The 15,730-nt window shown below is 42.1% G+C and overlaps 1 protein-coding gene across 4 annotated transcripts in view; it reads left to right on the plus strand.

Moving 5' to 3' along the window:
• Positions 1–15,730, plus strand: part of BORCS8 (BLOC-1 related complex subunit 8) — a 1,082,199-nt gene that overhangs the window by 75,254 nt on the left and 991,215 nt on the right. For all 4 annotated transcript variants that reach the window (XM_044053916.1, XM_044053917.1, XM_044053918.1 and 1 more), the window contains exon 2: positions 6,229–6,319. In XM_044053916.1, the coding sequence (XP_043909851.1) occupies positions 6,229–6,319 (91 nt within the window). The remainder of the gene's footprint in view (positions 1–6,228; positions 6,320–15,730) is intronic.

Here is a 15,730-nt window from a genome sequence, read left to right on the forward strand (position 1 = left end):
TTCGATCTTTGTCTGATGTCCTATTTCACAGTTGTGGTATTCCTTACAATTGGGATCCCCTGTCAAGGGTAGCCAGATGTCTAACCAGTATACCAAAGCCTTTGGGTTGCTTAGGGTACACTGTACATCACATGTATGCTTCTCATGTACATCATAGGGCATAAAGGTGAAGTCTGGACGTATCATCCTCAGGAGTTCTCTGCCAGTCCGAATGGCATCTTTCGATCATTGATCTGAATGCCTGCTGTTTTGGTTCACCAAGCTATTTTCAGATAAATGCCCCATTGGGATTTTTGCTCTTATCTTTTCTATTTTGTTTTGTCACATGTGGGGTTCATGACATCCAGAAAGTTTAAATGCCAGTGCAGTAGACAGATTCCTTATAATGATTGTCACAAGCATTGTTTATTTTATCTCTGTGCTTCCAATGACCATACATCCTGTTCCATTTGTCAGGCTTTTGTCCCAAGGACTGCATAGTGTGCTTTTCACTTTGACCCTATACATGGAGAACCAACATGTTAAGCTTTTGGCAAAAGACACGATGGAAGGAACTTCCCACTCAGAGGGTCAGCCATCTGAGATGAAGGAAGGCCAAGCAATCTAGGTCTGATTCTTCGACTGTACCAGACGGCTCTCCCGAGGCTAATGAAAGCCCAGAGGATTACTCAGCTCTTTCTTTGAATTCCTCTGCCATGACTGCTTCGGAGGATGTCATGGATCTGACCTCACACATGTCCCTGGAGGACTTACAGATATCTGCTTCAGATGCTCAAGGGGAACCACCACTGATCATTACCGAAGAGTCTGGCAGTGTTCTTCAGATTTTGGTTATGGAGGAAGTACTGATTACCATTGTAGAATGTCATCTGGTGTCTGAGCCTTCAAAATTTTATAAGGCAGATGTCCCGTTGAAAAAGAAAAAAAAAACAAAACCTGTTTCTCCTGCTCCTGGACTCTTGAGTGAATGGCAGCATTTCTCTGGGAGATTGTTTAATGTCCTTATGACTTTAATGCCTCCCCAAGGAGTTTTTGTTCCTGCTCCACCTTGGTCCTCTACTCCCCTCAAAAGACGTAGGGAGCAGGATTCCTCTGAAGAGGAGGAGGGGGATTCAAAGAAGGAATCCCTTGCTTATTCTTCCCGGATTCCTTCTCCCTTAAGACTGTAGTTCTGAGCAAGAGGAGTCCACTAGTCCTGACACTCCTTTTGAAGAGGCTACTTTGGGGACACAATTTCTACAGTGATGGGGTTTAAGTGGGATTGTGCCTAGGTTTCTGAGGTTTCTGAAAAGGTATTATAAGCTTCTACAAACGAACTCTCCTAGACCTTCTATCCCTGTTTTTGCTGAGTTTTTGGATGCCTTTTCTAATGAATTTCAGGCTCAAGACTCCCTGCCCCCAAAAAACTGATAGGTTTTACAGAGTGCCTGATTGCAAACTTCTGTATAAATGTCCTTCTGCTGACCCCTCTGTGGTGTTTGTGGCATCTGACAAACTGTCTCCTTTACTGCCTTCTAGGAAGTTAATTCCTTCTGATAAAGACAGCAGAACTAATAGAAAGGCTAAGTAAGAAGGTTTTATACCTCAGCTACCATTGCTTTTAGGACTTGTGTCAAGATATGTTTTGACCCTGCTTTCTCAGGCCTGTCAGGTAATTTCTGACCTTCCTGATTCTGAAGGTAAGACTTCTCCGCTCTCCTTGTTAGGGAAGACTTTTCAGGTGGCTGTCCATTCTATTAAGTGCAGTTATGATGCAGCAAGATGCTTGTTCTAGAGCTGCTGCTTTTGGCTCTGTAATGAGGAGATATTCCTGGCTTCGGATTCATCCTTGGCCTGATGATATTAAGGCCAATCACTCACAGTTCAAAGTACATCTAAAGTCCCCATCTATAGAATTCTTAGTTCTGATCTTGTCTAACTCCGGGTTGGTTATCATTCCATTTTGTCTAACTCCTGGCTGACATCCAGCTGTATTGTTTTTTCTCTTAAATGTCTATCTTCCTCTGTAGATGTTTTTTGTCTACTTGATATATGTCTATCTTATCTCGCCTATAAAGTCATCACAAATATCACTTTACTTTCTCTCAAGACACTCCGTCCAGTGTTTTCACTGTCACTCTAATTCATTGTACCCATACTCCTCACCTACACCATGTACAGTTTTTTGCATACTAGAAGTGGTAACATAGTCACATGTATATAAATTCATGGTTATGTATGTATAACACATGAAACAAATGTTTTTTTCTACTATTTTTATGTACTTCTTATGCTCCTTTTATATATGCCTTTTTACATTTAACTTTGAATATGTGTTATATATAAATTGTTATTTTGTTTGTTACTACTGAATAAGATTACAATCTATGTCTTTTTGTTATGTGTATCTGTTGGGGCTTCCCCCTAGGCCTCTGCTGAAAATGGGCCTGTCCCCAGTCGAATTATCCTGGTAAGCAAACCTCAAATAATTAAGTTGATGGATGTCCCTCTGGATAACAAATGCTCATTTGGTACAGCTACTGCTGATTTAAGTCTGTTCAGGTTAAGGGCAAGGCTTTACAGGAATTAAAACATCTTTTTGTCTCCTGTGCCTATGGTTCAAAGGAATTACCCTAATAAGCTTTTGTTCATAGGCAGTCTCATCCTCCTGTACCAAAACTCCTGTGACCAGAAATCTACTTTTTCTGACAAACCAGGTACTCTCTGACTATCCTGTTTTTCTCAGTCACATTCCTCTTTCTCTGAGTCTTTCAGTTTGGTTCAAGATTACTCAGGTTCTTGGGTTCTGTCCTTTATCTGCTTAGGTTACTATATGGTCTGGAAATCTCTTCCCCCCCCCCCCCTTTCATGGGCATTGCTCAGCTCCCTCAGGAGCAGTTGGTATTTTTTTCCAGGGATAGTTCAGGATCTTTTGTCTCGTGGAATAATTGAGGCAGTTCAGTTTCCCAAAGGGGGAAGGGGTTTTACTGCAGAATATTCCTGGTCACCAGAAAAGAAGGCACTTGGAGGCCCAGTCTCGATCTCTCACACGTAAACACCTTTCTGAAGGTCCCTTCCTTTTGGATGTTGTCCCTTCAAACTTTGTTTCCTCTGCTGCTTCCTCAGGCTTTTCTGGTGTCTGTAGATCTCAAGGATGCTTATCTTCACATACCTATTCATCTCCTTTTCAGGAAATATTACGTTTGTCTGTTGCTTCCTGGCATTTTCGGTTTTCTGCTTTTACCCTTTGACCTTTCTACTTCCCCAAGGGTATTCACCAAATGCCTCACTCCTGTGACTGCTTTTTTGCGGGCTAAGGGGTTAAAGTTCTTTCCTTACTTAGACGCTCTCCTTTTTCAGGCTTTGCCTCCAGAGATTCTACTGCAGCATCTTCACTTTGCCATTTCTCTCTTGCAAAGCCTGGGGGTTCACTATAAAATGTCAAAAGTCCTTTCTGACTCCTCCTCAGGATCATGTATTTCTGAGGTGCAGGATCCAGACTGTTCCAATGCTGGCATCCCTGCCTCCTCCCAAGACATTAACTCTCATTTCTTTCTTTCAATCCCTCTTCCTCTGGCCACAGTCACAGCCAGGGAGTCTCTGAGAGCTCTAGATTATATGGTTTCCACCATTTGTGCCAAGCTCCATGAGAAAACTTCATTGGTTTCTAAAATCAGTTTGTCTTCAGCATTCTCATTCTTTCAGCTTCGTAGTTGCTCTTCTTCCATGCCTCCAGCTGGAATTTCAGTGGTGGATCAGTAGTTGGCTCTCAATCTGGGACTCCCATTTCAATCACTTCTTCCCTCCCAGGAACTGTTCACAGTTGCTTCAGATGTGGATGGGGTGCAGTGTCATTGGTCACCTCAACAAAGAAAATAACCACATCAGTGTCTGAGACTAGCTCTACTGTTGGCTCTTCAAACATTTTACCCTCTGTTCTCTCCAGGGTCACTCAGTGTTTACAGACCATACCACAGTGATGGCATTTCAACAAGCAAGGGGACAAGGTCTTATCTCCTATGCTGGTTGGCACTTCGCGTGGGAACTAGGTATCCAGTATCTTGTGACACTTCATACAGTTTATATTCCCTCAAGTCAGAACATTGTGGCAGACATTGAGCAGGTCATTAACACAATCCTATGAGTGGATGCTTCACATAGATGTGTTTCTGGATATTGTCCACCAGTGGGGTACTCCTCAAATCTATTTGCCTCCCCTCTGAATAGACGACTTCCTCTTTTTTTTGTGTCATAGTCCCAGGTCCTCTGGTCTGGAAGATGGACACCCTCGCTTTTTCCTGGAAGGCGACGTTTCATTATGCCTTTCCTCTCATTCCATAAGTCCTGTTCATAGTACAACAGGATGCCCCCAAAATCTTGCTGGTGACTCCCTTTTGGCCAGACAGCATTGGTTCCCTCTTATGCATTTAGCCAAGGGCAGTCATCATAAGTTACCTCACAGGGTGGATCTACTCGCACAAGACGAGGGATCTCTCGTTCATCCCAATCAGGCCACTCTTCAACTGACACTGTGGGTGATAGGATTTTGATTTCATGCAGACTCCTTTTTCTGAGGACATGCTTAGGGTCCTGCTGGAGGCTAGGAAGCCCACTACTAAGAAATCAAAATCCTACTTGTCCAAATGGAAGAGGTTTTCTGTTTGTTGTCTTTCTCGTTACCTGGATCCCCTTTCTGTCAATTCTGTCTTATCTGTGTGAACTGCTCAATGCTGGGTTGGCTTATTCTTCTGTTAAAGCCCACTTATTAGCAATTTCTGCTTGTCTGCCTTTATCACCCCCTTTAGCTTCTAGATTTGAGGCTAAATGGTTTCTTAAAGGCATTCTTCATATTAGGTCTTCCAGGAGGCCTGTTCCTCTTCCCTGGGATCTTAATTTTGTTCGGGAAAAATTGACCCAGGCTCCTTTTGAGCCTGCAGCTTCAGCTTCCTTAAAGCATTGTTTTTGGAAGACTACTTTTGTTTGCCCTTACTTGTGTCTGACCTTCAAGCTCTTATGGCATGTCCTCATTTTGTAGTGTTCTATAAAGACAGGGTGTCCCTTCATACTAATCTTTCTTTTATGCTCAAAATGGTGAATGAGTCATCTCTTAGTCAGTCTATCAGTTTGCCCACTTTTTCCTTTCTCTGCAATCTGCTAGTGAGAAGGTGCTGCACACTTTGGATGTGCAGAGACAATTCAGATTTTATTTGGATAAGACTAAAACTTTTTGTAAATCTGATCAACTCATTGTTTCCTTTCATCCCATATCTGTATGATTGGCTGTTTCGAAGCAAACTATTTCTTCTTGGATTTCTAAGACCATTTCTTTTTGTTGTTCCTGTCCTGGAAAGAGCCTTTCTTCTTCTGTGAAAGCTCATTCTGCTAGGGCTCTGGCTTCTTTGGATGCTTGTTTTCAAGGGTTTGGTTACTAACTCTATTCTTGAGGCCGCTACCTGGACATCTGTGCATATGTTTACCAACCACTATAAGTTGGATGTGATATCCAGAACTAGAACTGGCTTTGCTAGGGTCCTTCCTTCTCCCTGAACTTTTGCATCTCCCTGTTGTAAGGAATAGTGAACAGTGAAATGGAAGGACATAGCACACTTTTGTAAGAACGTACCATAATTGTAGATGTCCTTCCCTTCACTGTTGCAGTATTCACTCCCTTGCTCCTCTCCTAGTCCTTTTCTCTTCTGGATGTATTGGTTATCTCTCTACTCCTTGGACTAGCATTGCTCCTGAGGCTGTCGGTTCTCAGGATGGTATGTCCGGACGTCAGCTTTATGCCCTACACTACACACGAGGAGCATATGTGTGATGTATTGTGTACCTTAAGTAACCTAAAGACTTTAGTATACTGACAGGATGTCGGGCCGCCCTTGGCAGGGAATTCCAGCAGTAAGGAATACTGCAGCAGTGAAGAGAAGGACCATTGCTATTATGGTAATATCTTGCACAACTGTACTTTATGGGTTATTACAACTTAACAAAACTGCACTTTCTGCTGTCATTTGAAGACAGAACACTGGTAGTTCTGGTAGCTTCTATATATGCCACCCTGGGAGTTGGCGTTTAATGCATCCAGCTTTGATCAGCTGTGTAATAATGTTTAGACTTTACTGCTAAAAACACTGTGCCAGATTATTGCATACAGATTTTGTGGTAAGAATTGCTGTGTGAATACCTCCATTATGACCATTCACAAAGTGATATATATGTTTTTTTTTTTTTTTTTCTTTACTGCAGGGTGAGCTCTGTGTTAAATAGGGACACCAAGCAATTTGGGAAGAAGTTTCTGTTTGACAACAACGAAGAGACTTGCTGGAGCTCTGACCAGGTACAGTAAGTGAATGGTGGATAAATTCCAGGATGATATCTCAGTTTATTTAGATTTCCTGAAGCAAAAAGTTTATTTTCTAAAAGCAAAGTACAAAAGCAGCAACGTATGACATTAATTCATAAAAATCTAAAGTAACAATTAAAAGAACTTCAAAAACAGATGAATTGAGAGTGACTAGAACATAATTTAAATTTGTTTTTGATGGTACATTTGGTCTGTAAATTATTGGACTTAGTTATTGTTTGCTGAAGAGAGAAGGCAGCTTTGTATTGACAGTTGAACTTGACATGCAGATTCATTAACATTGTAAATAAGTTACTCTAATACTAATAGCTTATTTACTAATTTGTCTAATGAGCAGTGATGTTTACAGAGAGATTTATGTTATAAATCAAAATAGAATGTTATGCAGGCAATATTCTTCTCTTTCGGCTGTTCTCGTTAGGGGTCGCCACAGCGGATCATCCGTTTCCATTTCTTCCTGTCCTCTGCATATCGGCAATAACTTTCTAAATGTTTTGTAGCCAGGATTTATCAATAAATTATAATATATTGATGAATATTGAGTTTTATGTAACAGCTTCCTGTTATGGGAACTAACATAACTGTTGCTTATACAGTAGCACTAAGTCACTAAGTAGTTGCATAAACTGTGATCAGTTGTGGTAGATGTGATGCTTTTCGTTTTAGCTGGACATTCTTTGCAGTCAGCTGCCTTACAATCCACTCTTGTCATAGGTACTTTGTAGCCTATGCGTTTGTATGTTAGATTGTGTTCCTTTATTAATTGGTTTGTAGTTTGTTTATATATGTTTGTAATCCTTGTGGGCTCAGGGTTTTGGAATCCTACCTAGTTGTCTTTCCTCTACATGTGTGAAAACCCAGAGACATAAGACATTCCACAACTATTGTTATACTAGTAGTTGTAAAGCCAAGTCTGTCCTTCACCTGTGGGGTACAGTGCCTTGGCTATTTCACACTGAGCTGAATGGAGGAGGGGCAGTGACAACAACTCTGATTTGTGATATATAACAATATGTATCCTGTTTTCTTGGTTAGAATGGGCGTACCTTCGTTGAAGGTTGTGCGTCAGGGCTGGTAACTCGGCACGTAAAAATCAACTACCAATCATTAGCGGACCGGAGTTCTGCTGTGGCGACCCCTAACCGGGAAAAGCCGGAAGACACAACAACAACAACATTGCAAATTCTTACCATTTATTGCACTTTTTATTGTCTGCTGCCTACTTTTTACTGTATTTTAATGCTGTAAACTAATCTGTACTGTTGTACTGAAACTGTCTGCCTCACTGTTTGTAAAGCTTTTTTAGCTAATTTTCACTGTGTGAAATGTATTCATTGGAAATCTTCAGTTGTTAAGCATCTGTTTGTTGTTCTGATTTTCATGCCAAGGAGTGTATCATATAACTGATATGTTTGCAGCTAAAAACATTCTCTAGAGTCTCCTTGCTCCTTTTTCTGTTTAAAACTTTCATTTATTGTCTTGCTCCTTTTTCTGTTTAAAACTTTCATTTATTGTCTCACTGCTGTTTTTCTGCTATGATAAACATTTCTGTAGTGTTTTCTGCCTGAATAGTGTAGCTAGTAGCTGTAGCATAGTTTCCCACCCTGCCTCTCTATTGTTGTCTTGTTCTTAAACTTGGTGGCTTTGCAGTTGCCTGCCTGTACTGTAAATTTGTTCTGGGACACTCCTCCCAGTCCAGTCTTACCTCATTCTTGTTGCATCACAGCAAGAGGTTCTCCCGTTCGATTCTCGGCTGGAGTGCGGGGAGTGCCTTCTGTGTGGAGTCTGCATGTCCTCCCTGTGGTTGGGTGGGAGTTTGAAAGACATGCATAAATGGGCGTGCCTTCATTGAAGGTTGAACGTCGAGCTGTCACCTTGACGTTCGTGAAAATCTACTGCCAATCATTAGCGGACCGAAGTTCTGCTGTGGCGATCCCTAACCGGGAAAAGATGAAAGACAACAACAACTTAACACAGAAAGAACATTTGAGAACACCAACCCCCTTAGTTTCTTAACTTTGAATTATCTTCTGTTCCTCCTTTCTCCCTTCCCACACTAAAACAAAAAAACTCAGCTGCTTTTACAGTGTTTGTATTTCCTACTCTATTAATTCATCCTGCTTTTTCAGCTACTTATTCTAAAAGTGTTCAGTTGCATATTTTCTGCTGCATTTATTACTTTTTTTTTTAGTCTGTGTAAATTGTGTTATTCTAAGCCTCTTACTTTTGGTTTAAGCACTTGGGCTTTAGGCCTACTCCTTAGCTCTCCCTGGCCTCTCTCCCTCAGAGTCCGACAAATATGGCTGGACAATTTCTTATAGTTTCTCCTGCCATCCTGGTTGACATGAGTATCCTTAGACAGTGTAGCAACTGCATCATGTACACAGACAACCATCTACTATTACCATCTAGCAACACAATTTGTGAGAGATGAAATTATATTAAGAACCTAGAGTCTGTGCTCTCTCCCTCACTACCCAGTATATCTGGCACTGAGAAGGTTATCAACACAATCACTACACCTCAGACACCACCCACTGCTACACAACACACACCCACATATTTGGAGGTTCTCAACAAAAACATACCCAACAAATGAGACCTCCAAGGCGAAAACACACGCGAACTCCACAACACATATCACCCATAGTCCACACACCAGTGTCTCACAACCACCAAGGCCTAACCATAAATCCAACATATTAGTCATGGGAGACTCCATTGTGAGACGCACATGTGCCTCTCACCAGGCTGGATAAGGAGAAAGTAATGGTTAGTTTTCTGTCTGGTGCCAGAATCCGCCATATCACACATGCACTTACGTCTCTCAACAACAAGTACTGTTATGACTCTGTCATAGTCCATGTTGGGGTGAACATCTTGAGATGTACCTCCCTGGACTATATGAAGAGAGACATGATTGAGCTCGCTGAATGTGTCCCAGGCAGGTATGTCCCTAGCTTTAAGCATCATTCTCCCATCACCCAGAATAATGCCTGAATACAAACAGAGAATGATTGACTTTGACTTTAACAATTGGCTTAGTTTCTGGTGTCATTCCAGGGGGATCCAGTGCCTGACAGCATGGGAAGATATAATCGACAGACCATGAGACATTGCTAGAGAGGTTCTGCATCTTTCTCACTTGGTCTTCAGGCTTCTGGCAAAGACCCTTGCCTCCCCCTTAGTGCCTTTTTTAGGAAAAGTCCTGAGGTTGATAAAACCAACATAAAAATTTCAACAAAACGCAAATTAAAGGTCATGCTGCTAAACACTAGGAGTCTAAACATGAAACTGCATTCATTGCAAGAATTCTTAACCCTGAAAGATGCTGACATATGTGCAGTCACAGAAACCTGGTTCAAGCTGCGGAGAGCATCCTAGCCTTACCTGGTTACTCATTCTGTCATACATTCAGACCCCAAACTGTGGACAGAAAAGCCAAAGGAGGTGGAGTTTCAATATATATTAAAGCTACACACACCTCCAGGCTGGTCAAACAGTATGACGCACAGGAGACACTCCAAGTGCAGATAACAGTGGACAAGACCCTTATTCAAATCATAGCTAGCTACAGGCCCCCAAATTTGAAAGATGCCCACTCTTCCTATCTGGACCTCTTCAGATCTATCAAGATTCAACCATTTACCCTGATCCTGGGAGACTTTTAACTACCCAAGCATAAATTGAAAAAACTACTTATGACAGAACGCAAATGCCCAGAGGGTCCTCGATTTTTATCAGTGCAAATGCCTTGGAACAGCTAGTCAATACCTCCACAAAACATGATAATATCTTGGACTTGGTATTAACCAACATGAGTAACCACTGCAGCACCCCTACAGTATCATCCGCCCTGGTAAGATCCGACCATAAAGCAGTCACTATCAAAGTCAGCATCTCCCCTGAACCCCCCCCCCCCCCCCAGCTAGGGTAAAAAAAAAAACTTCTCCAAAGCTGATTACAACCTCCTGAGGGATGGTATAAACAGCTTCACAGCCCCCTCCCCTCTGTTGGAACTGGCACCAATGTCCAAATCTACACCTAAGTACTATATGAACACTTATATAGATGCATGGTATCAGGAATACCTGACAGGACAAAATCATCCTCCACAAGGAAAAGTAAACCTGTCTAGTGGACATCTGCAATAAAGAAACTATATAACAAAAAGAAAAAATTGCTGTCCAGGACCAAGGAGGAGCAAGTAACCAATTGGAAGCAATCTCTCCTTAGCCGGAGCAAGCAAATAAGAGCATTAGTGAAATCCTCTAAAGCCACATCTACTGGAGACAGTCATAAGGCCTTCTTCACATACGTCCGCACTCTTAAAGAAAGCACCCAGATCTGTTCAGAACTGGTGGTCAAGGACACCACATACACAAATGCTGTAGATATAGCCAACCTACTGGCTAACAGATTCAGTAAAAACTTCACCCCTCTGTCCCTCCCATCAGTAAATCAGGACATCCCAGGCACCTGCCCCCTCCCCTTATCTGTAGGGAACAGGTCATCACTGCCCTTTCAAAGGCAAATAATACAGCCTCCATGGGATCCGATAACATTCCAGGCTGCATCCTACATGAACTCGGGCACGAACTTGCAGCATCATCAGGCACCTTTTCAACCAAAGCCTGAGTACCGGCTTTGTCCCAGCCGAGTGGAGGACAGCCACGGTCATCCCTTTACACATAGGTGGAGCATCCACCAATCCGGGAAATTATAGACCCATCAAAAACACGAACTCAGTCCCAAAAGACCATAAAAGACAAGGCAAAAGGTACGCCCAGGAATCCAATGAACTCTTCCAAAATCTCTGATAAATACTTTATTGTGCAAAACAAACAAAAAATAACAAATAAAAGTGAATATCCAGTCAAGCGCTTTCGCCTGAAACTGTGTCAGGCTTGATCAAGATTGACTGGATATTCACTTTTATTTGTTATTTTTTGTTTGTTTTGCACAATAAAGTATCTATCAGAGATTTTGGAAGAGTTCATTGGATTCCTGGGCGTACCTTTTGCCTTGTCTTTTATAGACCCATCAACCTAACTAGCCTGATCTGCAAGGCCAATGAACAGATTGTCATGGACCTCATTAACAGGGACATTGGCAACCTCCAAACACTTGACCCCACACAGTTTGACTTTGTGAAGGAGAGATCATGTTTGCAAAATCTGGTTGACTTCTTTGAAACAGTCACCAAAACCATGGATGAGGGGAAGATGGTGCACACCACCTACCTTGACATGGCTAAAGCCTTCGACATTATTCCCCACTCGGGCATAATAGATAAACTCTCTCAACTAGGCATCAATCCATATGTTATCAGATGGGTAGTAAACTGGCCCACATAAATAAAATAGGGGAAGCCACCTCAAGCAGTAGACCAGTAACAAGTGGCATACCCTAGGGATCGGTGTTGGGGCCTCTGTTATTCGTGGTATACTTCTCTGGGATGCAGGCCAAAACCAGTGGGCTACGGCTGACCAATCTTGCAGATGACTGCAAGCTAGGCATGGTCATAAATTCCCCAAGTAATGTGGATGACCTTCAAGAGGGTCTCACCCAAATGACTGGTGCTAGAAACGTGGTCTGAAGCTGAATGTCAAAAAATGCATCATCATCACCTTTGGGGAGAGTGACATCCCCACATACTATCACATTAATAACAATGTCCTAAGCATGCAATCAGTCATGAGGGAATTCGGCATCCAGGTTGATAGCAACCTGACTTTTGGCCACCATTTTGTTTCCGTTGTACGGAAAACTTTCTACATGGCCCACCTCATAAGGAAGGGTATCTCATTCAAGGACAAGGAGATCATAACATCCCTGTATTCTTCCCTTATAAGGCCAATTATTGAGTACAGTGCACCCTTAGGCATGTACCTGGCAAAGCACATGCAGCAGCTGGAGAGACCACAGAGGTTCCTCACCAGAAGAATCCAGTACCTCAAACATCTACCCTACACAGATAGGCTAAAAGCCCTGTCCCTCTACTCTGTTTCATACAGACTCCTCACAAGTGACCTCTGTCTGGCATACAAAGCAATCTCAGACCCTGCCTTAGTGGGGACTGATGCATATCTGTAAGTCAAGCTCCACTCAAGTAACCCATACGTGTGTCCTCAACCTGGTCTGTGACATCAATAGGACTTGTTGGCAGGATATATTTGTGCCCCAGAGACTCCCCCATCTGTGGAATAGACTCCCTCTCTACGTTAAGCAGAGTACCTCATTATCCCTTTTTAAGTGCACCCTGGATAACTGGATGGGAAACAGAAACTATACCCTTGGGATTCCACCTATGTCCCTGCTGGGCAGGGGCTTTGGGTGCTGACTTGTCTAAACATGGGCTAAACTCTTGGCATTATTCTGTGCTGTGTCCAGATTTTTTGCACTAAGAGGATGAGAGGGGTATGATTCCATATATCTGTAAACTTGCCTTTCTTACATAAACTCACAAACTTGATAGGTAACCACAACTTTTCCTCCCCTTCACCTTCCCACCAATACTCTCTCAGTTCTATAAAGATGCTTGTAGTATCTGTGTTGTAAGAAATTGGTGCCATGGTGGAGAAACTGCACTGCTTTTAGTATTCTTGTACAATCATAACGTGTTGCAGTGTATTTTATTTGGCAATTGTGTTTTTGCACACATTTATTACTCTGTTCTTATAGGTTGATTTTTAATTAATTATTTTTTAAGTATTAATTTAGTCTTTTTTAGGCTTATGTATTTTAAGTTTGGCTTATGTGTGTGACATTATGTTGGTTGATAGGTAGTACATAAGTTAGGCTGTTACAAGTTAGAATAGTTTACTTTTTTTTCGCCATTCAGGGCATACTTAAAGTCTATGGTAAACACATTATATGAGCTTATTCCATATAAATGCACACCGATATTAAAAACAAAACTGATGGGGAGGGGTACCACCCAGTAAAAACTGGAAAAATAAAGAAATGAGTATTGCGTTGAGGGGAGGCGGGTGTTCTGGAAGAAAGTAGTACTCTTGGAAGGAAAGTATTTGGGTTAAAATTATATGAAGTGTTATGTTTAATAACACACTTAAGTTTCAGGAAAAAGATGGATCATTCCCTAGAGACACATCTGTCATAGTGTGATGGGGTACTAAAACAGGCAGATGGTTGAGAAAAATAAGAGGGCAGTGAATTATTTTGGGGACTTGGAAACATTGGCATAATGGGCATCATGGAGACAAGGGCAAAATTGTGGGGTCTGCGAGATGAATTTAATAGGTTAAGTGTGGCATTTAAAGCTGTTATGGAGATACTGGTAGGTAGATAAAGTGTACATTCTTAACATTGGGAAAGGTGAACATGAACATCTGGTTTGTGGAAGAAAGGGGTGGAAGGAGAGTAGGAGTGCTGGCCATACATTTACGTATTCATTTACCATATCAGCAGTATTCACTTCAGGGTTGCAGTTTATTTATTTAACATTTGTTTACTGGAAAGTCCTCCTTTGAACAAAGCCAATTTTCAGCAGAGGCCCAGGGAGAAACACTCCAAACGCATGTCTTTGAAACTTGGGAGAAAACCCACACAAATGCAGGGAGGACATGCAGACTCTGCACAGAAGGCACTCCAGCCAATAATTGAACTGGAGAATCTCTTGCTGTGAGGCGATAATGTTAACCTCTGCACTGTCCTACAAGGAGCTGGAGCCTATCCTGGCAAGCATGTAAGGCAGAAATCAATCCTGGATGGCATGTGTGTACACACACATACTCCTACCTGTACAGAGTTTTAACTTCATCTGTTCAAGTACCCATGCCTTTGGGATGTGGGAGAAAACTGAAGCCAGGCAAACTCCATAAGGACCGCTGGAATTCATGCATTTTCTGAATAGAAGGCAGCACAGCTGAAAACCACTCGGAGAACCACATATTTTGAGGAAGTGATAAGTGCTCCACCTTTGTATTTTCTGAGTGATGATTAAGCAAGCAGTAATGCCTAGAGTAGACATTATTTGGGGGAAATAATGAATTGCCTAGGGGTGTTGTGAGGGCCGGTGCTGTTGACCTCTTCACCCCTGTAATAACCTTAAATTCCTTAATATCCACTCTGGAGAGCATTATTGTGCTTAGAAAATGGGCTGTCTGTTAAATTGGTTTGCATTTGTTTTACTGTTAGTAAATTATTGAACTTAAGTTCTCATTTTCATTCATTCCGCAATATATGGGTGTCCTCTGACCCATCTCCTCCAATCCCTTTAGTTTCTTGGATCTGACTCTTGAGCTCCTCCTTTTACTCATAATGCCCCTTACTTGTTGCCAGACTACCTCAGATCTCTTTTGCTGGTTTAATGATTTGGTCGGGATTGCATTCTCTTGAGCTTTAGAGTGCTTTGTTTGGGTTTTGTAAGTAAAAAATCAAATTTACTTTTTCAACTTTTTCTTTATATTTATTCTCCATATCTATTTAGCTTTCCTCCCTTCCTCCCTTTACTCCTCCTTGTCTTTGGAATACTGTGTAAACTTTTGTACCATTGTTGGTTTGTTTGTGTCTTTCGGCTTTTCCCGGTTAGGGGTCGCCACAGCGGAACTCCAGTCCGCTAATGATTGGCAGTAGATTTTTATGTACTGGCTTGCCGGGCCTAACGCACAACCTTCAACGAAGGAACGCCCATTCACGCATGTCGACACACAGAAGACGCTCTAACTGAGAATCGAACGGGCAACGTCTAACTGTGAGGCGACTTATTTCTTTACTTTTGAAGTGTTCTGCCTATTATTGTTGGTTATTACATTGATTTTTACTTTCTCAGATGTACATATCTATATAAAAATACTTTCTCTGTATTCAGTAGCTGGTAGAGTTACTTTTTCTCTCTTCCTTTGCAGTCTTGTTTTTTGATGAGAGTTTCATCATTGGTATGGTTGACAAGCCTTCCAGCCTTAAAAAGTGCACTTCTGTAGGCATAAGATACTCAATTTTGATGCCCACAGGGAGTGTGTATATTGTTTAGGCCTGTCTCACTTGCAGGTGTTTTGTGAGACCTGTGCGAGTTTCACAGGTATCAACTTGAGGGCAATCAGTGACGGGCAGAATAAGTTGGCCCTAAACTGTCTTTTGCCAGCTGCTTCTTCCTCTGTTACTTCTAGGGCTCAAGTCCCTGTGAAAAAGCATAGGTCATCGGAGCCTAGGGAGCACAGGAAATGCTCCCCATGAAGTCTCCTGCACCTGCTCTGAGTTCGGAGCTGCCCTCCAAAGTCAAAGTATCAGATCAAACAACTTTTCTGACCAAGTCTCCCTGGATCCGGAGCCCTAGATTCTCTCCAGCACCTGTGTCTCCTACACTTAGGAGTCTTCTGTAAAAATGTGGATCTAAGAAGTTGTCCCACCCTCCTTTTACAA

Source organism: Protopterus annectens, chromosome 13.part0 (assembly GCF_019279795.1).
Source record: "Protopterus annectens isolate FY-2018-M chromosome 13.part0, PAN1.0, whole genome shotgun sequence".
In the NCBI taxonomy this organism is placed as follows: Eukaryota; Metazoa; Chordata; order Ceratodontiformes; family Protopteridae; genus Protopterus; species Protopterus annectens.